Source organism: Gossypium raimondii, chromosome 9, assembly GCF_025698545.1.
Source record: "Gossypium raimondii isolate GPD5lz chromosome 9, ASM2569854v1, whole genome shotgun sequence".
In the NCBI taxonomy this organism is placed as follows: Eukaryota; Viridiplantae; Streptophyta; class Magnoliopsida; order Malvales; family Malvaceae; genus Gossypium; species Gossypium raimondii.
In genome coordinates this window covers 4,517,802-4,543,953 of record NC_068573.1, presented here as the reverse complement: position 1 = coordinate 4,543,953, position 26,152 = coordinate 4,517,802, and the positions used below count along the sequence as shown (strand labels likewise).

The following is a 26,152-nucleotide window of genomic DNA, read 5'->3' as shown; positions in this document are numbered from 1 at the left end:
TGGCCTTTTTTTCATACCTTTAACTTAAACCCCATTACAATCTCTTCAAGACCTCTTGATTGGTGTGTCATCTCATTCTATAACGGTGGAGATTTGATTTCAAGCAAGCCTATGTGTAATAGCCCAATTTTGACCCTGGGCCCAGTACACACAAAACAGACCAGACGAAACCCAAAAAATTAATAAAACAGTCCAAAAAAAAAAACTAGCAGCCCATGTAACCCAAACAAGCCCAAATACAAACCAACCCAACCTAAACCCAAATGACAAGCCCAAAGTCCCTGGCCCAAACCTAAACCTAGCCCAACAGAAGTCAAACTAGGGTTTCAGAAAAGCTGAAACCTTAGCTTCTGGCACCGCCGCCTCTGACGCCGTGCCCCCTACTCCATCAACGTCAATCACCTGCAAACAAGCAAGAAAAATAGCAACAATAGAAAATAGTAGCATAATCGGCTATAAAAGTCGAAACAAAATGTAATCTTTTTTTGGACAGATAGTCGAATACTAAAAGAAAATATCAGTCAAAAAATCAGAAGGTTTACTCCTATCGCCATTTTAATTTTGGTTTCATTATTATTCTATTCTATTATTTTATTTTTCATATCTTTACTTACAAAATAAAGCAAAAAAGAAAAGGGGAAGGGACTCACCAGAATCGTTCCATGTCTTTATCGTCGGGGGCCTCTTCTCCAGTGACCAAATTCGTTGTTAAGAAGGCTGATGGTCCTTTTTCTTTTTTTTTCGGTTTTTTGAGGCTGAATTTGTGTTTAGAGGGTCGAGATCTAAAAAAACACTTTTCTTTTACCTTCGCCGGCCACCATGCGCGGTCGCGCCGACACCGGTGATCGGTGGCCGGCACGGTGACCACCGGTTGGAGCCAGGACTGGGGGAGAGGGTTTTTTGGGAGAGATTTCTGTTTTTTTTACGGGAGAAGGTAGAAAATGAAGTTTTTTTAAAAAAATTTGATTTATCTAGGCGTATAAAACGGCGTCATTTTGGGCCATAGCTCCAAGCGCCAAACCGACACCGTTTAGCGAAACGACCCTCGCGTGACCCGACCCGACTAGGGGATCCATGTGTTTTTCAATTTTGGGTTATTTACCCTTTTAGCCCCTCCGCCTTTTTGGAAATCTTCAATCAAGTTTCTTTGGTCTTTTCAAATTGTACCCCATAAGTTATTGCGATTGGATTTTAGTCAATGCTGGAATGACGTCGTTTTGAAGAAGGGAAAATTACTCTTTTAGTCCCTCCTTGTTATTCGCGCATTCAAAATAGCCCTCCCCTTTTATTTATTTTCATATTTGACCCCGAATTTTGTTTTAAAATTCAATTTAGCCTTTTTTTTTATTTTGGTTAGTTTATTATTAATATTAATAAATTTGATGTTATTATGATTATTATGATTATTATGATTATTATTATTGTATTTCTATTTATATTTACATATTTAAATATTAAATATATTTTCCTTTTATATATTAATATTATTATTTACTTATTTATATCTTTTTTATTTCAAACTTTGTTATATATATACATACATACATAGATATGTTTTATTTTTATAATTTTATTTATTTTCGTTATTGTTATTATTGTTTATTTGATTTTTATTTATTTATGTGTTCATTATTATTTTGAAAAACGTTTAGTCCTATTTGTTTATTTACTTATTAATTCATGTATAATTGATTTGTCCCTTTTATTTATCTTATTTTTGTTGTTAATGCTCGTATTATTTATGCTTACATCATCATATTCATTATTGTTTTGTTACGCATATTAACACCGTGTTTTATTTCTACTATTTCGTGTTAGATTAATTTTATTTAATGCATAAATTATGACTTTTGAATAAGCAAAATTTCATGTTTAGATTCGAGAAGGTCATACCCTAACTTACGGGGTTTTGATTTGCGATAAATCTAAATACATGAATCTTTTCAAACTTAAGTTTTTAAACGATCTCGGGAATTAACAAAAGATCGTGTTCTAACTTACAGGAGATGATCTCTTTTCTAAACCTGAGATAGTTGAATATCTTTTTAAATAAATAATTTTTTGGCATTTATTCGCGTATTGGGAAGTCAAGACATTATGTCCTAACTTACGGGATATAATTCTCTTTCTCAATTAATGTGAAATATGCCCTTTTCTCAAAAATTTTCAACATTCCAGCAAAGGATCGTATGTTAAATCTCTTCAAAGTTTTCAACGTTCGACACTAAAGACATTAATTAATCAACTAGGTACCAATTTTTGGGCGTTACGAAGGTGCTAACCCTTCCTCGTACGTAACCGACTTCCGAACCCGTTTTTCTGAATTTCGCAGAATAAAAGCATTTTTGTAATAAATCCAAACCGTTTATAAAAAAATAACCATTTTCTAAGGTGACCCGATCACACCTCATCAAAAAGGATTGGTGGCTACTCCCATGTTCATTTTCGATTTCAAAATCCAAGTCGACCCTTTTACAAAAAAATGGTTTCGACAACTTAGTGACTCAACTAGGGACTAAAATAAGAGAGTCAAGCCACAAGTTGATTACTTCTTGTCTTTTTGTCAAAAATTGGTAATTTGGTTTAAATTTACGATCCTTTCATTGCATTTCCTTTTTATAGTTTGCGTCATTTTGCTATATTTGCTTTATTTGTTCAAGTCTCTCGACATATTTTTGCATATTGCATTTGCATAACCATTCGGTTATACCCTTTTATGTGGGAGTGAGAAACTAGTCCTTCGTGAGGTCTTCACCTCCGTGCAGGATAGTGGATCGCTTTCGCGATACATTCGTACCTATGTTTTCGTGAGATTTTCATCTCTGTGCAGCCATAGGGAAATGTATTCCCTTGAACTGAACTCAGAGGGGTACGTTTCAAAATTATGGGACTTCACTCACATCAGCGTGACTCAGAATCATCTCCAAGAATTGAAAGAAATATGGGGTCAATGAGATGACGAGATCAAGCAATTATTCTATTGCCATTATGGTGATTTGCCCTATTTGTTAGATATCAAGGTGGACGAATACTTATTTCGAGCCTTTGCCTGATTTTGGAACCCTGCTTATAGTTGCTTTATTTTCGAAAAAGTGGATTTGGAACCAACCATAGAAGAGTACACAGCCTTGCTCTATTGCCCGAGGATTCAAACTGACAAGGTTTATTCGAGAGCTGCTAATGTACCGATGTTTCTAAAAAAGTTGATAAACATTATAGGGATGAGTGAGCAGTGGATTACAGCCTGGATCAAGCAAAAAGGAGATTGCAGGTGCATCCCTTTGAGAAATTTGAGAGATTTGATCTTAGCGCATCCAGATATGAAGAAAGGGACTGATGTTTTTGCTTTAAGTATCTACGGTTTGGCTGTCTTCCCCAAAGCCCTAGTGCATGTAGACGAGGTAGTTTCTCACTTATTCGATCGACTTGATAAAAGGGTCACACCTGTCCCAGCAATCTTGGCCGAAACGTTCAAATCCCTGAATGCATGTCATAGAGCAGGTGAAGGAAGGTTCATCGGGTGCGCACAACTATTATTAGCTTGGTTCCACAGCCATTTTTGGAAGGTAAAAAATGTCTCCTATTGAGTTTTCTCTGAGGACTATTCTCTTTTGAAAGAATGAGTGGCTACACCGAGGCGGGATAATATTTTAGAAGGAAAATGGATAGCAATCCTCCAAAATCTCTAAGACGAAGGCGTTTAGTGGATAGCCCCTTGGATGCTCAAGATTGAGATCCTGTATCGATGTAGAAACCTTCACTGGGTCCCTCTACCTGGGATTTGGGGAGCTATCAGGTACGCTCCTTTGCTCATATTAAGATAGTACAGGTCAAGACAGTTCATACCCGCAGCACAAGGGCTGGCTCAGTGTGAGTTTTCATATAGGGCTGATAATTACAAGAAGAAAATTCGAGAAATGTCCAATGCCTAGAATCGGACCCGCCGGATGAAAAGATTGGTTGTAGGACCAATGACGACCCCTAAATACAACGAGTGGTAGAGTAAAAGAATTAATGATAATATCCCTGGGCTGAGTCAAGAAGGCAGTCGATCGATAGAGGAACACCTGCAAGTTGTCCCGTCCGAGCTAGAGATCATAAAGTAGGATCTTGAAAAAAGAAATTTGGAGCTAGAAAAAAGGATAGAACAGTTAGAGGAAGAAAAAATGTATTTGAGATTAGTTGTTGATGTCCTGAATATTGAGGCTGAAAAGTTGAAAAAAGAAAAGAATAAAGTCGAAGAAGATTTAGACAGTTTGAAAACGGTTTACAAGAAGTTACATATGTCAATAAGAACCGCTGGTTTGGTAAAACGTCTGAGCAATGGCGACAAGAAATCGAAGAAGAAAAGACAAAAGTTAATCAGCGGGAAAAGAAGTTCCATGATACTCGAGTATAAGAGGATGCTTTAAAAAAGCACTTGTTGGAAAACTGAAGTGAAAAGGAGAGGTTAAGAGCTCGAGTGGTGGAATTGGAGAGGTCACTACAACAATATTGTAGTCACAATTTCACAAACAAATTAAGGGCTAGTTTAAGCAAGATTGAAGAGCTAAAGGGAAGGATAGAAGAACTGGAAACTACACTGCAAAACTGTGAGCTCTGGGTTAAACTACTAGAAGCAAATAATGAGCGTTGGAAAGAGAAACTTCATCGATCTCAAGACCAGGTCAAAGAAAAGGGTTATGTCATGGGCGAAGCTTTGACCCAAGTGCGAGAGGTGGTTGATCGTTTACAAACTTTGGCGGCCCAGGTTGATGTACTAAGTGTAAAATATGAGTTGGAGTAAGATCGAGACCAGGAGTTAGATTGGCTTCTTATACAAGTCAAGGCCTTAGGCATTAGGGCAAGGTCATATATGTAATGCATTTTGTGTAAAGAAATTTGTTTTCTAGAAAAGTTATTCTAAAGTAATTGGATCAGAATCAATGCCTTTTTACATTCATTTGCATTCATGCATTTGCATTTCATTATATCATGTGCATTCAAACTCACATAAGGGCTCTAAAATCGTGGCAGTTACCCTGGAACATCCTTACGTTACACGAAAGAAAACAAAAGCAATGGACTAAAAGTTGGAAAGGTTGGAACAAATGCAAAAGGAGGCACAGGATCAAATGTAAGAGCAACTAACCAAAATCCAAATGGATATGAGGGAGAAAATGTTAGAATCTCAGAGGAACAAGATGAACCAGTTAACACAGCTGTTGGCCGTCGGGCTAGGAAAATGGAAGAGCCTTATGTTCAATACTGGAGACGACAATGAGGATCCTGTTTATCCTCCAGGCTTTACCCCAACTGACACCCAAGCACAACCACAAAGGGTGTCCGTCAATATCAGGCCCTAATATCAGACTGGTACTTTCGCACCGATAAATTTCCATATGGGTTCAGGCCCCAACCCTGGAGACAACCCAGCAAATCCTGTTGTCCCTGACCTTGATGACATAGCCAAAATAGGGAAGGCAAGAGTGGAGCTCCCAAAAAACTAGAGGACCGATGCAAGTGGTTAGAAGAAAAGTTTAAAGCATTGGAAATGGCTGATTACTAGAGTGGAATCGATGCTAAGGAGCTGAGTCTGGTTTCAGATTTAGTGCTCCCTCCAAAGTTCAAAGTACCAGAATTTGAAAAATAAAATAGGACCAGCTGCCCCGAGGCTCAAATTGCCATGTTCTGTCAAAGGATGACGAGATATGTCAACAAGAATCAGCTTTTGATTCACGATTTTCAAGATAGCTTGACTGGAGCTGCGGCCAGGTGTTATAACCAGCCAAATCGTGCCCAAATTAGCTCGTGGAAAGACCTGGCATAGGCCTTCATGAAACAATATAACCACATGACAGATATGACGCATGATAGAATCACACTACAGAACATGGAGAAAAAGCCAAATGAAAGATTTAGGCAATATGCACAAAGTTGGAAGGAAGTTGCCACACAAGTCCAACTGCCCTTATTAGAAAAAGAAAAGACCATGCTCTTCATCAATACCCTGAAAGTACCTTTTACTAATCTCATGCTGGGAAGTACGATTGAGAGTTTCTCGGATTTAGTGATAACCAGTGAGATGATAGAGAATGCGATAAGATGCAGAAAGATAGAGGCTGGTGAAAGCGCCAAAAGGTTGGCCCTAAGGAAAAGAGAAAACGAGGTGAATAATGTAACCATGCATAACAAGAGTTATTCAAAACAAGTTACTGTGATCCAAACAAGAATGATAACCACTGGTCATTAGGGCCCACCAAGATAAGAGTCCAATATTAGGCAAAGAACGGAGAAGCCCCAGTTTACGCCTATTCCAATGACATACAGCCAGTTGTACCAGAGTTTATTTGACGTATACGTTGTTTCCTCTTTCTACCTAAAACCAATGCAACCCCCATACCCTAAATGGTATGACTCAAACACCCAATTTGAATACCATGCAGGAATCACGGGGCATTTGATAGAAAACTGCACTCTTTCAAAATGCTGGTCGAAAGGCTCATTAATATGGGCATTGTCAAATTCAACGATCTGTCTGGCACAGAAAATCCATTACCTAACCATGTTGATAAGAGAGTAAATGCAATAGCTGAGAACAGGGGGAGAATAATCAAAAAGAATATACCTGAAGTGAAAACCCTGTTGAGAGAGGTTTGGAAAGAAATAGTAGAAAGGGGATTAATAGCATCAGATTTGGAGCATAGATCCGAAAGAGCAATGGACTATTGTACATTCCATGATGAAGAAGGGCATGTAATTCAAGAGTACGGTGAGTTCAGTGCCTTTGTACAAGGTTTAATAGACAACAAGGAATTGAAATTCTTTGAGTACACTGAAGGAAACGATGTTTGCGCCTCAGAAGGAGGGTCATCAGAAAGGGTCTATAGGGCCAATCACCCGATAATAATCATTTCATGACCAAAGGTCAACGAAGCTGGGGCACAAGTTACACCGAAGGTCATAATTCAAAAACTCGTTGCTTTTCCTTATAAAGATAGCAAAAGGGTACCTTGGAATTATGACTGCAATGTGACATTCCCGAAAGAGGAGGGCCCAGTCTGTACGTCAGAGAAAGATAGAGATATGGGTTCCTATACATGTAGCGGGAAGCGCTATGATACCTCAAACTCAAGAATTAAACTCGTTAAGGAGAAGTCTTTTGTGGTCGAGCAAAGGAAAGAGAAGCTAGAACTACCTGCTAATGAGCCGGTAACGGAGAGAAGCTAAGGAATTTTTGATATTCCTAAAACATAGCGAGTATAGTATCATGGAACAATTACACAATCAACCAGCTCGCATATCAGTACTGGCTCTGCTCGTAAGTTTAGAGACGCATCATAACACGCTTATGAAGGTGTTAAACGAGACCTATGTCGTTGATGATATTTCATTAAAAAAACTAGACCGTCTTGTCAACAACATCAGTGCTTTCAATTTCATCTTTTTTAATGACGATAAAATTCCACCGGGGGCATGGGATCCACCAAGGCTCTGCATATCACTACCCGTTGCAAAAGGTACACATTACCAGGAGTACTCATTGACAATGGATCGACATTGAATGTTTTGCCCCTGTTTACGTTAAACAGGTTGTCTGTGGATAGCTCTCACATGAAATCGTGCGAAAATATAGTGAGAGCATTTGATGGTACCAAAAGGAAAGTTATGGGAACGATTGAGATACCTCTCTTGATCGATCCAAACACATAGGAGATTTTCTTGGTAATGGACATTAAACCTTCTTACAATTTTCTAATGGGGAGGCCTTGGATCCACTCGGCAGGGGTGGTGCCCTCATCACTTCACCAAAAGCTAAAGTTGGTAACGGAGGGCCGATTGGTAACTATAAGTGCAAAATAAGACATCATTGCATCGGTTACCAATGATGCGTCGTATATACAGGCCAATGGTGAAGCGATAGAATGTTTATTCCGATTGTTGGAATTTGTGAAAGCAACATTCGTCGTCGAGGGAAGCAAAATTCCAGCGCCCAAAATATCCAAAGCTACAACGATGAGTTTGCGACTGACAGTTGGAAAAGGAGCATTGCCTGGAAGAGGACTTGGAAAAAACCTCCAAAGACGGGTTGAAGTACCAATCTTAACTGAAAAATGGGATCGTTGTGGTTTGGGGTATAGGTCAAATGCAAGGGAAAGAAAGAAAGAACTGGAAAAGAAGCGGGAGAGAAGAAGAGCATGATTGAGAGGGATAGAGGTCAGATGGGAACTAATGACCCTTCCCCATATATCCAAAACATTCGTTTCAGGGGGAATCATTCACCCCGACCGGAGGAAAGAAACTGCCGAAAAAATGAGGGAAATTTTGAGCATCAACGCTATATCTAAAGAGGGAATTGTGGAAGAAAACTTATCGGGCATCTGCCCTTTTGAGCCTGGAACTGTTCTGGATAACTGTACTACGAAAGATATTCTTGTAGTTTTTAGAGCTGATTCAAAGTAATGTTTAGAATACACCTATTGCTTTAAGCCTAGAAGCAATAAGGATCTTTTTGTGAAATAGGTTAATGTCTAATACCTTTAGTTCAATGAAAAATGTATTTTTGTGCCTCACTTTGAGTGAATATTCTTTTATTCTTTAAGTCATACATGACCATACTATATAAATAGCTATTCTTAAATTTATTTATTCTTTAAATATCCTTTCGTGCCTACCGCAGGTCTTCATATATCAACGACATGAGCGACATTATTACTGACTCAAAATTTCCTTTTAAGCAAGACATGTGTTTAGAGGGATCTCAGGATTTTGAATATGACAGAGACAGTAGCTTGCCTCCAGATCTGTTAAGGATGGTAGAACAATAGGAGAAGAAAATTCTACCCCACAAAGAGGCGGTAGAGATTGTGACTTAGAAGAAGAAAAAGAAGTGAAAATTGGAGCTAACATAGTCGAAGAAATGAGATGAGACCCCATTGAGCTACTCTAAGAATTCAAAGATGTCTTTGCATGGTCATATCAAGATATGCCTGGGTTGAACACTGATATCGTAGTACACTGCCTCCCCATCAAAGAAGGATGTAAGCTAGTCCAGTAGAAGCTCTGAAGGGTGAGGCTTGACGTCTTGCTGAAAATAAAATAAGAGGTTAAGAAGTAATTTGATGCTGAATTCTTACAAGTGGTCAAATATTCAGAATGGGTAGCCAACATCGTCCCCGTCCTTAAAAAAAGATGGAAAAGTACAAATATGTGTGGATTATAGAGACTTGAACAAAGCTAGCCCAAAAGAAAATTTCCCATTGCCTCACATTGACACCATAGTGGATAATGCATCAGGGCACTCACTGGTCTCCTTCATGGATGGCTTCTCTGGATACAATCAAGTAAAGATGCATCCCGAAGACATGGAAAAAGCCACTTTCATAACCCTGTAGAGAACGTTTTGCTATAAAGTGATGCCATTTGGATTAAAGAATGTGGGAGCAACGTATCAAACAGCCATGGTAACCTTGTTTCATGACATGATGCACAAGGAAATTGAGGTTTACGTCGACGATATGATTGAAAAATCTAGAACAAAAAAAGGACAGGTGCGAGTCCTGAGAAAATTGTTCTTAAGGTTGAGAAGGTTTCAGCTCAAGCTCAATCCAGCAAAATACACCTTCGGGGCTAGGTCGGGGAAGTTGCTAGGCTTCGTAGTCAGTGACAAAAGAATTAAAATTGACCTAGATAAAGTGAAGGCCAAACAAGAATTACCTCCGCGATGTACACAAAAAGAAGTTTGAGGTTTTTTAGGAAGACTGAATTACATTTCCCGATTCATTTCACAACTAACTGAGAAATGTGACCCTATATTTCATCTTCTTAGGAAGCATAATCTAGGCGTATGGGACGAGGGACGCCAGGAAGCTTTTTACAAGGTAAAATAGTACCTGTCTAATGCCCTAGTACTGTCACCACCTAGTCTGAATAGGCTGTTGATACTATATTTGATAGTGTTCAACAACTCTATGGGATGTGTACTTGGCCAACACGATCAGACGAGAAAGAAAGAAAGGGCGATATACTATCTCAGTAAGAAACTCACTGAGTGTGAGACGAGATACTCGCCAATTGAAAATTTATGTTACGATCTGGACGACTCAGAGATTGAGGCAGTATATGTTGTATCACATGTCTTGTCTAATCTCGAAAATAAATCCCCTAAATTAGATGATGGAGCCGAATGCTTTGAATGGAAGGATAACCAGATGGTAGGTTATGCTTTCTGAATTCTACATAGTTTATGTGAGCCAGAAGGCGGTAAAAGGGAGCGCAATAGCAGATTTTCTGGCCATTAGAGTTCAAGAGGATTATGAACCACTAAACTTTGATTTCTCGAATGAGGACCTAATGTGTGTGGTAGCCACTGAAGAAGACCTTCAAGAAGGTCACCCTTGGAAACTAAACTTCGACGGAGCCTCAAACGCTGTGGTTAATGGAATCGGGGCAGTCTTGGTATCCCCAGACGACGATCATTACCCTTTTACTAGTAAATTGGATTTTGATTGCACAAACAACATAGATGAATATGAAGCATGTATTATGGGCATCCGTGTAGTTATAGAAATCAAAATCAAAGTACTAGAGGTATATAGAGATTCTGCATTAGTGATATATCAACTTAAAGATGAATGGGAGACGAGAGATCCCAAGTTGATCAGTTATTGAAAGCTAGTTCTCGAACTAATTAAGGAGTTTGATGATATCGCTTTTTGCTACCTCCCGTGAGATGAAAACCAGATGGTTGATACATTGGCTACTTTAGCTTTCATGATCAAAGTAAACAAACAAGAGGACATAAACCTATCCAGATGAGCATATATGAGACTCCGGCTTATTGTTATAGCATCAAAGAAGAAGAAAAAATGATTGCCCTTGGTACCAAAATATACTGCGATATGTGAAAAATCGCAAATACCCTGACCAAGCAACCGAGAATGATAAGAGGACATTGAGAAGACTGGCCAATGACTATGACTTAGATGGAGAAATCCTATACAAAAGAGGGAAGGATCAGGTACTATTAAGATCTGTGGACGCTGTCGAGGCTAAGAAAATCTTGGAAAAAGTCCACGAGGGCGTTTGCGGGACACACGCTAATGGTTTTATGATGGCTAGGCAAATCATGAGGTTTGGGTATTATTGGTCCACATTGGAAGGGGATTGTATTAATTACACCAGGAGATATCACAAGTGCCAGATTTATAGACGCAAAATTCATGTGCCTCCTTCACCCCTTCATGTCATGACTTCTCCTTGGCCTTTCTCCATGTAGGGCATGGATGTCATCGGACCAATATCGCCAAAGGCTTCTAATGGGTATAGATTTATCTTCTTGGTCATTGATTACTTCACCAAATGGGTGGAAGCTGCTTCATATGCCAACGTCACAAAGTCAGCAGTCAGTAAATTCTTGAAAAAGGAGATCATATGTCGATATGGAACACCTGAAAAGATCATATCCAACAATGCACTGAATTTGAATAACAATACCATAGCAGAGGTCTGCAGTCAATTCAAGATTAGACACCATAACTCATCGCCGTATCGTCCAAAAATGAATGGTGCAGTAGAGGCAGCCAATAAAAACATTAAGAAGATTGTGGGGAAAATGACTGAGACCTACAAACACTGGCATGAGAAATTACCATTTGCCCTCTTGGCTTATCGGACATCTGTTAGGACCTCAACCGGGGCAACACCCTTCTCTCTGGTCTATAGAATGGGGGCGGTTTTACCCATTGAAGTTGAAACTCCTTCTCTCTGAGTATTGGCTGAGCTAAAGTTGGAGGAAGCAGAATGGATCTAATCTCGATACGATCAATTGAACCTAATTAAAGAAAAAAGTTAAAAGTTATCTGTCATGGTCAGATGTACCAAAAATGAATGATGCGAGCTTACAACCAAAAGGTTCATCCAAAAGAATTTCACGAGGGGGACCTAGTGTTGAAGAAGATCCTTCCTATACAAAAGGACTTTAGAGGAAAGTGGATGCCAAATTGGGAAGGACCTTACATGGTAAAGAAGGCCTTTTCTAGAGGAGCATTGATTTTGATCGAGATGGATGTCAAGAGTCTACCTAACCTTGTGAATTCAGATTCAGTTAAGAAGTACTTCACCTAAAAAAAATGGAGAGGCCAAGTCGAAAACCCGCAAAGGGCGCCTTGAGACCGAAGGATATTTGAGTTGAAAGCCCGGAAAGGGGAGCTCAAATTTTGGATCAAAATGGGGCATTAGTGGTGATTAGAGCAGCTGAAATTTTGATCAGATTGGGGCATGTGGTGATCTTGTTATACCTGAATCAACAGGAAAGGGTAGGCGACATCTTAGGGCATCGACAAAGTCCTGTAGATCTCCAAAACACATGTCAAACTTAGAATAGTCTTTCAAAGAGTTTGTACAGAGAAGTTCAAGCTGCGATATTTGGGGCACCTAATTTTCATACTATTTATATTGAATTTGCTATCTTGGAATACTTCATTCTTTTTCAAGATACGTGTTCCCAATCAATTCTTCTTTTATTTTTACTATCCTTGATAATTTATTCATTTCGAGCCATGCTCCCAAATCAATTCTATGTTTATCTATTGTTATGATCTTTTGCAAGCATGCTGCATTGGAATAATGATTAATGGACTAATAATACTTTCACAAGGGAAGTTTTACATATTACTCTAGAAGTTTCTAAATAATACAGGAACCTGAAACAATACTATTGTTTAGAATGCACCAAGTTTAAAGGTTGAAATGTCTAAGAAGGGAAAGTCTAAATTAAGACTATTCTTTCGGATTTTATTTTCAAAACATTGGTTGAACAAAATGACAAGATGTCTTGTTGGTGGTAAAGCTTCAATAAACAAGCATGTAATGATCACCGAGTAATAAGAAGAGGTTTTCTTGGAGAAAATTTCTACAATTGTGCATAAACATTTGGTATGATGCTCTAGGAAAGGTGTAAGAGACCAAAGAGATTCAGATCCTGTATCCTTGAATTGTACTAGGAGAGGATTGAGAAAGTCAGATCTTATACTCCTAAATTACAGTATGAGGAGGATGATTCAAATTTTATGCCCCAAAATTACAGTGGATTGAACCTTGAACATTACGGTGAGGCAATCTGATTAAGTAAGATATGAGTTTTACCAGTTGGATAAGATAGCATTTTGACATGTTGGTAATAAAGCCTTATTGAACAATGAGCAACAACAACTCAAACATTAAGGGATTAATTTAATGAAATTTTGCATTCATGCATTCACATTTAGTTAGGAGATTTTGATTCATTCCAATCATAACATCTTAACCACTAGGCATAAATAGGCCTATGAAAGGGATTCTACAGGTCATGTTCTCCAGAGAACAAATCAGTGAAACCACAAATCCTATCTCCATGAAGTTGCAGTGGAGTAGATTGAAGACATAAGTCTTATCTCCCTGAAGTTAGTGGATTGAACCTTGAACATTACGGTGGGGCAATCTGATTAAGTTGGATTGAACCTTGAACATTATGGTGGGGTAATCTGATTAAGTAAGATATGAGTTTTACCAGCCGGACAAGATAGCATTCTGACGTGTTGGTAATAAAGCCTTATTGAAAAATGAGCAATAACAACTCAAACATTAAGGGATTATTTTTATGACATTTTGCATTCATGCATTCACATTTAGTTAGGAGATTTTGATTCATTCTGATCATAACATCCAAACCACTAGGCATAAATAGGCCTATGAAAGGGATTCTACAGGTCATGTACTCCAGAGAACAGATCAATGAAACCACAAATCCTATCTCCATGAAGTAACAGTGGAGTAGATTGAAGACACTAGTCTTATCTCCCTGAAGTTGCAGTGGAGTAGCTGAAGACAGCGAATCTTATTTCCCTGACTTTGCAGTGGAATAAATTAAATCTAAAGGTAGCAAATCTTGTTTCTTAGGCATTGTAGTGGAATAGATGAAATCTGAAGTGGAGCAGATTAAAGCTGAAGGCAGCGATTCCTATCTCCCTGGCTTTGCAGTGGAACATATTAAAGCTAAAGGTAGCGAATCTTGTTTCCCAGGCATTGCAATGGAATATATTAAAGCTACAAGTTATGATGGATCTTATCTTTCTCAACTTGCAGTGGTGCAGATTGAAGCCACAAGTCTTATCTCTCTGAAGTTGCAATGGAGCAGACTGAAGATAGCAAATCTTATTTCCTTGAAGTTGCAGTGGAACAGATTAAAGCTGTAAATTACCGATCTCATCTCTCTGAAGTTGCAGTAAAGCAAATCTTATCAAACCTTATCTCCCTGAAGTTGCAGTGGAGCAGATTGAAGACAGGCTACAAATCTTATCTCCCTGAAGTTACAGTGGAGCAGATTAAAGCTACAAACCTTATCTCTCTGAAGTTGTAGTAGAGCAGGTTGAAGTAACAAACCTTATCTCCCTAAAGTTGCAGTGGAGCAGACTGAAGCTACTAATCTTATCTCCCTGAAGTTGTAATTGAGCGGATTAAAATGATGAATCTTATACCTCTGAAGTTGCAGTAGGTCAGATTAAATCTACCATAACAAGTCTTATCTCCCTGATGTTGCAGTGGAGATGACTAAAACCACAAATCTCATCCCCTTGAAGTTGCAATAGAGTGGATCGAAGCAACAAGACGCAGTTGACTGGAACGAGGCTACTTGAAGAAGATGAGCACCAAGAAGTCAAGATTCAGCAACACCGGGCAAAATTGATCCCTTTTGATGTCTTTGCTCAATTCCCGTTATATGACAATGAACAAAGAGGGGCAGTTGTAATAGCCCAATTTTGACCTCGGGCCCAATACACTCAAAATAGACCAGACCAAACCAAAAAATTAATAAAACAGTCTAAAAAAACTAGCAACCCATGTAACCCAAACAAGCCCAAATACGAATCAACCCAACCTAAACCCAAATGACAAGCCCAAAGTCCCTGGCACAAACCTAAACCTCGCCCAACAGAAGTCAAACTAGGGTTTCAAAAAAGCTAAAACCCTAACTTTTAGCGCCGCCTTCTATCACCGCCGCCTCTGACGCCGGGCCGCCTACTCCATCAATGTCAATCACCTGCAAACAAGCAAGAAAAACAACAACAGTAGAAAATAGTAGCATAATCGGCTATAAAAGCCGAAACAAAATGTAATCTTTTTTTGGACAAATAGTCGAATACTAAAAGAAAGTATAAGTAAAAAAAATCAGAAGGTTTACTCTTATCGCCATTTTAATTTTTGTTTCATTATTATTCTATTTTTTATTTTATTTTTCATATCTTTACGTACGAAAATAAAGCAAAAAAAAAAGGGGGAAGGGACTCACCGGAATCGTTCCGTGTCTTTATCGTGGAGGGTCTCTTCTCTGATGACCAAATCCGTCGTTGAGAAGGCTGATGGTCCTTTTTCTTTCTTTTTTGGGTGTTTTGAGGCCGAATTTGAGTTTAAAGAGTCGAGATCTAAAAAACACTTTTCTGTTACCTTCGCCGGCCACCGTACGAGGCGGCGCCGACGTCGACGATTGGTGGCTGGCACGGTGACCACTGGTTGGAGCCAAGACTGGGGGTAGATGTCTTTTTAGAGAGAATTCAGTTTTTTTAAGGGGGAAGGCAGAAAATGAAGTTTCTAAAAAAAATTGATTTATATAGGCGTATAAAACGACACCGTTTTGGGCAATAGCTCCAGGTGCCAAAACAACGCTGTTTAGGGGGACGATCTGTGCTGACCCGACTCGACTAGGGGATCCAAGCGTTTTTAAGCTTTGGGTTATTTACCCTTTTAGCCCCTTCGCCTTTTTGGAATTTTGCAATCAAGTTTCTTTGGTCTTTTTAAATTGTACCCCATAAGTTATTGCGAGTGCATTTTAGTCCATGTTGGAATGACGTCGTTTTGGAGGAAAAGGGAAAATTGCTCTTTTAGTCCCTCCTTGTTATTCGCACGTTCAAAATAGTCCTCTCCTTTTATTTATTTTCAGATTTGACCTCGAATTTTGTTTTAAAATTCAATTTAGCCTTTTTTGTTATTTTGGTTATTTTATTATTAGTATTAATAAATTTGATGTTATTATGATTATTATTATTATTATTATTATTTTTCTATTTATTTATTTAAATTTTAAATATATTTGCCTTATTATATATTAATATTATTATTTACTTATTTATATCTTTTTTATTTCAAACTTTGTTATATATATACATACATAGATATTATTTTATTTTTATAATTTTATTTATTTTCGTTATTGTTATTACTGTTTTATTTGATATTTATTTATTTTTGTGTTCATTATTACTTTGAAAACATTTAGTTCTATTTGTTTATTTACTTTTTATTTCATGTATAATTGATTTGCCCTTTTATTTATCTTATTTTTTGTTGTTGTTGCTCGTATTATTTATGCTTACATCATCGTATTCATTATTGTTTTGTTACACATATTAACACCGTGTTTTATTTCTACTATTTCGTGTTAGATGATTTTTATTCAATGCATAAATTATGAATTTTGAATAAGCAAAATTTCATGTTTAGATTCGAGAAGGTCGTACCCTAACTTATGGGGTTTTGATTTTCGCGATAAATCTAAATACACGAATCTTTTCAAACTTAAGTTTTTAATTGATCTCGGGAATTAACAAAAGATCGTGTTCTAACTTACGGGACATGATCCCTTTCTAAACCCGAGATAGTTGAATATCTTTTTAAATAAATAATTTTTTTGCATTTATTCGCATATCGGGAATTCAAGACATTATGTCCTAACTTACGGGATATAATTCTCTTTTTCAATTAACGTGAAATATGTCCTTTTCTAAAAAAATTTTAACATTCCAACAAAGGATCGTATTTTAAATCTCTTGAAAGTTTTCAACTTTCGACACTAAAGACATTAATTAATCAACTAGGTACCAATTTTTGGGTGTTACGAGGGTGCTAACCCTTCCTCGTACGTAACTGACTTTTGAACTTGTTTTTTTGAATTTCGCAGACTAAAAGCATTGTTTTAATAAATCCAAGCTGTTTATAAAAAAAGTAACCATTTTCTGAGGTGACCCGATCACACCTCATCAAAAAGGATTGGTGGCGACTCTCATGTTTGTTTTCGTTTTCAAAATCCAAGTCAACCCTTTTACAAAAAAAAATGGTTTCGACACTATGCTAATGACATTTCTTGTTCGACTATTGAGTGCATATTTCTTGAATCTTAAACACTTTGAGTGCTTTGAGTGAATCTTTAGTGAGGATGTCAATTCTTGTTTATTTTGAATTAAAGGTAATTACTTAAATAAGGGGAGACACCTATTTTTTCATACTTTAAAAATTTTGGCTTGGATTGTTTGAGTCGTTAGTGTCCTTTTAGTTGAATTGCCAATGCATGATTGTTTTCAAATCATTTTGAGACATTATTGATGACAATGACAAATTGAGAAAGGTTAACTTTAATGTAGGTTGAGGTTTTGCTTGAGGACAAGCAAACGCTTAATTGCGGGGATATTTGATTAGTGATAAAAGTAACATGTTTTAATCCTGTTATTAATGCGTTTTTGGATGATTATTTCTGCAAATTGGTGAATTTTATGCTCCTAATCCTTTAAATTCATGTCTCTATACTTAGGAGAGCATTTGGGAGAAAAATAAGCGAAAATCAGACAATTAGAGCAGATTTTACGAGCCACACGGGCTGGGCACATGGTTGTGTGAGCCACACGGGCATGTGCCAGACCATGTCGATTTCATGATTCACATTCCAAATACACGGAAAAAATGCAATTTTTAGCTTTTTCGGGCATTCTAAGTCTAATAAATACCAAATGGAAGAAGAAAATAGGGTGTCATAAGAGATTATTGAAGAAAACAACTCGAAGAACACCATTGAAGCCGACTCTGAAGCAGATTTCCATCAAGACTGAAGACCTTCTTTTAATTTATTTGAAGTTTTTTTATGAATTTCTTTATTTCTTGTGGTTATACTGTCTTTGAGATGTTTTTATTTATATTATGAACTAATTTTCTAGATATCTAGGGGAGATGAACCCTATGATTAATTCTGTTATTTGATTTATGTTTTACACAATAACTATTTAAATCTTGTTCTCAGTTATGTGTGCTTATTTCTTGTTTTAATATTATCGGAGTATTAATTAATGTTTAATGTGCTTAAATCAGAGGATGAAAAGTCCCTGTCTAAGAGTAGATCTAGCATAATTAAGTGAAGTTGCATGCAATCTTGGATGACATAAATCTACCGAATTAGAGTCAAATCTAATAGGGGAATCCATAGATCGAGTTAATGCGATAATAGGGGTTTTAATTAGAAAGAAATTTCAATTAATCAATCTAGAGTTAGTTGCTTTTAATCTTGAAAGAGATAATAGCATAATTTAAGGATTTCTACGGATCAAGATATTAAGTGAAGAAATTGTTTAATTCAGATTGATAATGACAAAAGAAATTTAGGTGGATTATTTCCTGGTTATTGTTTCGCTTATTGGTTATTATTCGATTATTTTCCTGATTTATTCTTTACTAAATTCTTTAGTTAATTAATTTAGTTATTTATCGATAAGTGCACTTGCCTTTATCGTATTTTTAGTTGGTTTCGTGACTATCACCAACAATCTTTACTAATTAATGAATTATTCTCAAATCAAATGACACTTACACCGGAACTTCAAGGAAAGTGTGAGCAAAGACTTTTCATTTGCATCTCAGTCAAACATCGTTTTTTTGTACTGGTGCTACTTAACTCTGCTTTTGTTTCTTTAAAATCTATTACTGACTTCTTCATTCATTTCCCTCAAACAAAATAACAATGGAAATGGGTTTTCAGTTAGCGCTTTACTTCATCCTCCTACTCCTCTTCCTGTTCCTGTTATGCCCACTATTACAAGCGGCAAAACTTCAAGAACCTGCCTGTGGAGAAGAAGTATGTGGAAATATTACAATTCCATCCCCTTTTGGAATCCGTCACAGCTGCTATGCGAAACCTTCGTTTAGAGTAACTTGCAACGAAACCCTCAATGGGGAAAAGCCTTTCATAAACGTAAATGACATCGATCTGGAGGTACTTGGTTCCTTATTTTCGAACTCCATTCTAATCAGCTATCCAGTTACTTACATTAGTTGTGATCATATAAACAAGGCTAGAGTGAGTGTGAACCTCTCAGGCACTCCATTTTTCTTCTCAAGAGACATGAATTATTTCGGGTCAGTAGGTTGCGAAAATTTGGCTACTATTTTAAGTAACGGAACTGATTCACTCGGCGGCTGCATTCAACCGAGGTGTGACGATGGTGCTTCTGAATCTGGCTGCTTTACGGAAATTACTGGAAATCTCACTTCCTATACCGTAACCATGACAGCCATGTATCCTGACAGCAACAGATGCGCATCTGCTTTCATCTTTAGCATGTACTATTTCCGTAGTGTTTACCCATTGCCCACTGGCATCAGTATTAAAACCACGCATGTCCCCGCCGTGCTCAACTGGGATCCCACCTATTGCGGTGGCGCAGGTCAGTCACGCACTGTCACTTCAATTGCTTGGCTTTCATTTTTTCTTCTTTTAATTCAGTTAATATATAGATTTTGCTAAATGTTTAAAATCAGTCTTTAGAACCATTAATTTTATGAGTTAAAAAAAATTAGAGGTTTTAGTATCATTCATTTTGTATATCAATATTTTTGTTTTACAAAACTTATAGCTAAAAGTTTTAAGGCCAAAAAAGTTATACCTAAAAGTTTTGTATTTCAAAAATTGAATTAATACGAGATTAAATTAAATTAAATTATTAATTTTTAGAGGAGTTAAAATTAAAATTTTATATGTAATCAAGGATTAAAGTGTTTATGTTAACTTTTGGGAGAGGCAAAAAGAAACAGAAAAAAAGGTGTAGTTTACTAATTTGTTCACTTAATCAGGAGATCAAGGACACCGTTGGCTTCATGTTGGTTTTATATATATATATATATATATATATATATATATATATATATCATTATAACATGGTATATATTTTATTATTTTAAATATTTTTGTGTTATGTTTTGGTTCATTTCATAATTTACATATTTTTTTATAATGATTCTGTTTTAAATCTAAATTCATTTATCTTGGAAATTGAATCATTATTTCCTTAAAAAATTAAGAATTTAATAGTTAGAATAAAATTAACAGGGTATTATGTAAGGAGAGAATTTTTCTTGGATTTAATGTAACAAATAACACACAAATTTATTTAAAAAAACTAGTCAAGAGTAACACAAATGTATGAATGCTTTTATTTCCTACAAACATTGGATATGCTGTAGATTTTGCAATTTACACCCTTTTTGCTGAGCCCGCAGGATGCGTAAGACTAGGACGTATCAAGTTCCACACCTATGAGGTAGAGTCTTGTGGGAATGTTACTTTTCACTACCCTTTTAGAATAGGCCAAGATGATCCCAATGACGATTGGTTTGAAGTAATTTGCACCAACAACACCAATGGAGAAAAAGTGCCTTTATTAAACATAAATGGCATGAATCTGCAAATACTAAGCTTTAATTTTTTAAGGGGCACCATCACGGTCAACCATCCAATAGTTTACTTCAACTGTCGAAAAGACCGCCGCAATGGGATGAGTCTCAACCTAACAGGCACCCGCTTTTACTACTCAGATATTGAGAACTACTTTTGGTCTTCAGGTTGTGATAATTTGGTTACTGTTTTCGGCAACAAAACAGATAATCTTATAGGCGGATGTTTGCAACCAAGTTGTAAGATTAATGATGAGACTTCCTCTGTTGATGGTTGTATTGTTAATATTCCTCAGGGTCTTAGTTCATTCTACGTAAACATGAGTAGTAAGCTTGATTTTAGTGATTATAGGAGGAAAAGATCATGTGAATTTGCTTCCATGATTTCTTATGACTATGATCTGACGTTTAATGTAAGTAATACGACGCAAGTCCCAACGCAACTGCAATGGGGTACACCAATATTTGGAGAATGCTATTTGAATGATAGTTCGGACACTTCTTGTACATATGATGGTAAATATTGCTGGTCGAGGTTGAGCTCTAATCATCTATGTGTGTGCTACAGGGTTATCAACATCGGTTATTCAACATTATGCACAGGTATAAATTAACGTTTTGTTTTAGGGAACTTTTTCCTTGTATCTGTATTATCTTTATTTATAGGTATACCTCAATTTAAAAATTATTAAATTATCTTTTTATATACAAATTAAGTCATATTATTTAAGGTATTCTCATCTTTTGATATTATTATATAAAATCAAACATTTTTTAATAAAATTAATTATTTTTAAAATTTTTATTGTTCTGAAAATGAAATATTTTATTTGAAATTGAATAGAAGTTGAAAATAAAATCAATACATTCTTTATAAAATAATTGTTAATGTTGATATAGTTTAAACTTATTTTATTCTTTTAATAGTATAAAGACTAAATAGATCCTTTTAATATAGACTAATTTGACCCAATCAGTATAGTATAAGAAACTCTTGGATACTTGAACCAAATTATATGATTATAACTGTTTTTTTTATTCAATTTGTAAATGACAGATAGGGAATGTCAGAATTATAAGTATTGCCGCATTCTTTGTTTGACTACCCCTAGCTACTATTGCTCGTCGAAGTCTTGCCCTCCTCATTATGAATACAATAGTACGGGATTTCGTTGCGAGCGCAAAATACAGACTCAAAACACTCACAGCTTGACAAGTATTATTGTAGGTACGTGTTGAATTTACACTTTTTATTATTAAAGTGAAATTACTATGATTATTTGATTATGTCAATTAAAGCAGTGATATATTTATTTTTGAATGCGTGATGCAGTAATAGTTACTTGGTATTAAATTTGTAAAAGATTCAATATCAAAACAATGGATGGTGCAATAAGGTTCTCTCGATGTTCATTTAAAATGAAACTTTATTGAAACATTTTCATCGTTTTTTAACAGGTATCTGAAGTTTCAAATTTACCTTTTAACTATGTTTCTTATATCTACATAGGTTGCAGCACTAGTATTGGGACACTATTTCTGCTACTCGCAACATGGAGTATGTACAAAGTCCTCAAAAGAAAACAAAAAATCATGCTGAAGCAGAAATACTTCAAAAGGAATGGAGGTTTGTTACTGCAACAACATTTGTCTAGCAATGAAGGTAATGTTGAAAAAATTAAGTTATTTACTTCGAAAGAGATGGAAAAGGCGACTGATCATTATAATGAGAATCGAATCCTTGGTCAAGGAGGTCAAGGGACTGTTTATAAAGGAATGCTAATAGATGGAAGCATTGTGGCCATTAAGAAGTCCAAAATGGTGGAAGGAAAGAAATCTGATCAAAAGAAGGTTGAACAGTTCATTAACGAGGTGATAATTTTATCTCAAATTAATCACAGGAACGTGGTTAAGCTTTTAGGGTGTTGTTTAGAGGCTGAAGTTCCTCTATTGGTGTATGAGTTCATCCCAAATGGTACATTATACGATCTCATTCGTAACCAAAATGAAGAATTACCATTGACATGGGAAATGCGTTTACGAATTGCGATCGAAATTGCCAATGCCTTGTTCTATTTGCATTCAGCTGCTTCTACTCCTATTTATCATCGAGACATCAAATCTAGTAACATACTTTTGGATGATAAATATAGGGCAAAAGTATCAGATTTTGGAACTTCAAAATCACTTGCACTTGAACAAACACATCTAACCACTCGGGTGCAAGGAACTTTTGGATACATGGATCCCGAATATTTTCGATCAAGTCAATTTACAGAGAAAAGTGATGTTTATAGCTATGGAGTTGTTCTTATTGAGCTTTTAACAGGACAAAAACCCATCTCTGCAAACCAATCAGAGCCAGTGAGAAGCTTGGTATCTTTTTTTTTGCATTCAATACAGGAGAATTCCTTATTTAAAATTATCGATCCAATGGTCGTAAAGGATGGTCTAGAACAGGAGATTATGGTTGTGGCTCTGCTAGCAAAAAGATGCTTGAATCTTAATGGAAAGAAAAGACCCACCATGAAACAAGTAGCAATGGAGCTGGAGATGATTAAAGCTTCAGGTGCAACTATTACTGAAGACTGTGGTGATGAAGAATCTGAAATAGATGACATGATCCATTCATGGGATACCAATCCTAGTAGTTCAATGTCTAGGACAATTCCAACAGACAGTGTAACTTTTCCGTTGAACTCATCTTTCTAGTTTCCAACACTCCTGAGACAATTTATCTTGATTGATAGCCTTTAGCTTTTGTAATTGTCACACTGGTGGAGTCTTGTGGTTGGCCAAGAATTCATACTTGTTTCACTCAATGTTATTTTATCTCTTGAAGGTATTTCTTACACAAGTTCTGGATATGTTTTTTATTTATTTCTAAGTCGATGAATTCATTAATTAAAAAGACCTCCAAACAACGATACAAAATCCAAGGTTACCATCAATCGAAAGAACCTAATCATCCATATCTCCATTTTCTCTTATTCTTATTCTTTTGATATCTGGATATGAAACAAGAAGAGGTGATTAACGTTAGAGTTATTATGGTCAAAACTGTTACTATGTCAGTTAGTAGTTAAGCTGTTACTAAGTCTGTTAGCAGTTAGAAAGTTAGCTACAGTATCAGTTAGCTTTTGCTTACATACTTGTATAAATACATGCAACGTCTGCATGCTTTAAGTAATTGAATGAAATGTTTCTTTTCTTGACTGCTTTCTCTTATTTTTCTTATAGTCTTACAAGGTATCAGATGTAAGTCTTTCCTGGCATTTTTTTGGTTAATCCGCTGTGCATCTAGTCAATATGACCTCCAATTCTTCTGACAGAGCTCTTGACAGTCGATTCTTCTCTACAAAGAGAATTAGTGTTCTTCTTGACGATAATACCTATCTGCTGTGGCGTCAGCAGGTTCTCTTGGCTGTGAAAGCGCATAAACTATAAAGCTTCTTGGATCCTCAAAAAGATCCTCTTACTCAGTTTCTTGCTGATGGTAATGGTGGTTTGCATGAGAATCCAGAGTTTGCACTTTTCGAACAACAGGATAGTGCACTTTCGTCGTGGTTGCTATCCTCTATCAGTCAAATGGTGCTCCCCCATCTTATTGGTATGGATACCAGTGCAAAGATTTGGAATGCAGTTGTTACCTTGTTTGGTAGTAAAATAACTTCAAAACTGATGGCCTATCGAAGAGCTTTTCATTCTCAATGTAAAGGTGAATTGAGCATGAAAGAGTTCTTGATGAAGGTTAAAAGTTCCTGTGACAATCTCGCTAGTTACGGTGAAGTCATTGGTGAGCATGAGCATGTTATTGGTGAGCATGAGCATGTTACGGTGAAGTCATTGTTACAGCAAGTCAGGTGCCTTACACAGTACAAGGTGTAACTTCCATTCTTCTTGATACTGAAGCTAGACAGCAGGTCGTGAGCAATGAAGTCTCTAGTTTTGCAAACTTGGTGTCATATGATTCTTCCAATGCTTCTGGTTCATTACCTGCTTATCGACCGTCATCTACAGCTCGGGGACGTTGGCGAGGGAGTTTGTCAAGTTCAAGGCTTCAATGTCAACTTTGTGGGAAAGTTGGTTATCTTGTTGACCGTTGTTACTATCGCTTTGACTCTTCCTACAATATTAGCAACTACGACCTCCCCCACAAGCAAATGTGTGCATGGTTGGTTCTACTTCTCCTACACCTTGGTTTCCCTCTCCTCAACAAAATCCTCAGTGGTGTTCCCTAGGTCCCCCAGGTTGGTGTTTTTCCACTCATCCCTCACCTATTTGGTCTAACCCGTTTGTTGGTAGTCCTCAGCAACAGGTTAGTATGTCACAACAAGTCAGTATGCCCTCCTCTGGTGTAGTACACCCTTAGGCATATGTAGCAACTCATGAAACAGTAGCTGATAACGCATGGTATCCGGATTCTCGTGTCACGCATCATCTCACAAATTCGGCTACCTTGGTTGGTGACAGTTCATCATATAAAGGACTAGGTAAAGTTTTTGTAGGCAATGGTTCAGCATTACCTATTTTGTCCACTGAGCAGTCCTCATTACTCACACGATTTCGACCATTGTACATGCGATCTTTACTGCTTGTTCCTGGCATTACTAAAAATCTCTTATATGTGTCTAAATTTGCTAAAGATAATCAAGTAATGTTTGAGTTTTTCCTGACTCAGTGCTAGGTGCGTAATTTGAGGACCAGAGAAGTTATTCTTCAAGGATCGGTGCATCATGGTTTATATAGACTACAGCTTAACAAGTCTCCTGCAACTAGTACATTTTCTCAGAATGCGCAATGTTTTACAGCAAGCTCCAGGCTTCTTATTAGTGTTTGGCACTCTAGATTAGGCTATCCATGTCGAGCTATGCTTACAAAGGCAATACTCTGATGTAATATACAGTTTACAGACAGTAATAAATTTGTTGATTGTGCTGCTTGTCATCTGGGTAAAGAGCGTAAGCTTCTATTTTTAAAGTCGAGCATTGAGTATATTTCACCCGTACAACTCGTGGTAGCTGATGTCTGGGGACCCGCTCCGGTTGTATCCAACAGTTTTCGTTACTATGTCACCTTCACTAATGCTTATTCACGCTACACATGGCTCTATTTTTTGAAGAATAAGTCTGATATTGTTACTGTGTTTCCACAGTTCCATCTTAAAGCTGAAAGAATGCTTGGTACAAAACTCAAAGTTCTACAAACGGATGGGGAGGGGAGTTTCAAACTTTGAAGAGCTATTTGAGTCAACATGGGATTCTGCAGCGGCTCACTTGTCCATACACGTTAGCTCAAAATGGACTTGTTGAACGAAAACACCGATAGGTAGTTGAAATCGGCCTATCCATGGTAGCCCATGCAACCATGCCCTTGGTGTTTTGGAATGAGGCATTTTGCAGTGCAGTGTTCCTGATTAACAGATTACCCTCCCAACCCTTGGGTGATATATAACCGTATGAAAAACTGTTTAAAACAAAACCAAATTACTCATTTCTTCGAACTTTTTACTGCCTATGCTTCCCTAATCTTAGACCTTTCAACAAAACAAAGCTGCAGTTTAGGTCCATTCCTTGTGTCTTTCTCGGCTATTCCCCATTGTACAAAGGTTACAAATGTAGAGACCCTACTGGTAAAGTCTACATTA

At 36.9% G+C, this 26,152-nt stretch overlaps 2 protein-coding genes across 4 annotated transcripts; both read left to right on the top strand.

Moving 5' to 3' along the window:
* The first annotated feature begins 9,440 nt into the window (after window positions 1-9,440).
* Window positions 9,441-11,257, top strand: LOC105797395 (uncharacterized). The gene is made up of 4 exons (XM_012627380.2): window positions 9,441-9,705; window positions 9,937-10,193; window positions 10,237-10,569; window positions 10,829-11,257. Exons 1-4 carry the CDS (start codon window positions 9,441-9,443, stop codon window positions 11,255-11,257), a joined length of 1,284 nt encoding a protein of 427 aa, XP_012482834.2.
* Window positions 11,258-18,723: 7,466 nt separating this feature from the next.
* LOC105798204 (wall-associated receptor kinase-like 6) lies at window positions 18,724-25,543 on the top strand. Of its 3 annotated transcripts, none has more exons than XR_008188584.1 (6): window positions 18,724-19,499; window positions 20,332-21,108; window positions 21,563-21,733; window positions 22,016-23,347; window positions 23,746-24,998; window positions 25,187-25,543. XR_008188584.1 is itself a non-coding variant. In XM_012628190.2 (4 exons), exons 1-4 carry the CDS (start codon window positions 18,797-18,799, stop codon window positions 23,215-23,217), a joined length of 2,853 nt encoding a protein of 950 aa, XP_012483644.2. In that variant the 5' UTR covers window positions 18,724-18,796; the 3' UTR covers window positions 23,218-23,372. The 3 variants fall into 3 exon arrangements, 1 of the variants encoding a protein (XP_012483644.2); XR_008188585.1 differs by having other exon boundaries at window positions 23,920-24,998; window positions 25,187-25,538; XM_012628190.2 differs by lacking the exons at window positions 23,746-24,998; window positions 25,187-25,543 and having other exon boundaries at window positions 22,016-23,372.
* The last annotated feature ends 609 nt before the right edge of the window (window positions 25,544-26,152 follow it).

Coding starts and splice junctions, on each gene's coding strand:
- LOC105798204 (XM_012628190.2), top strand. CDS start 18,797: ATGGAAATGGGTTTTCAGTTAGCGCTTTACTTCATCCTCCTACTCCTC. Junction 19,500..20,331: donor CACCTATTGCGGTGGCGCAG/GTCAGTCACGCA, acceptor CTGAGCCCGCAG/GATGCGTAAGACTAGGACGT. Junction 21,734..22,015: donor CTTGACAAGTATTATTGTAG/GTACGTGTTGAA, acceptor ATATCTACATAG/GTTGCAGCACTAGTATTGGG.
- LOC105797395 (XM_012627380.2), top strand. CDS start 9,441: ATGGTAACCTTGTTTCATGACATGATGCACAAGGAAATTGAGGTTTAC. Junction 10,194..10,236: donor AATGGAAGGATAACCAGATG/GTAGGTTATGCT, acceptor TATGTGAGCCAG/AAGGCGGTAAAAGGGAGCGC. Junction 10,570..10,828: donor TCAAAATCAAAGTACTAGAG/GTATATAGAGAT, acceptor TTATTGTTATAG/CATCAAAGAAGAAGAAAAAA.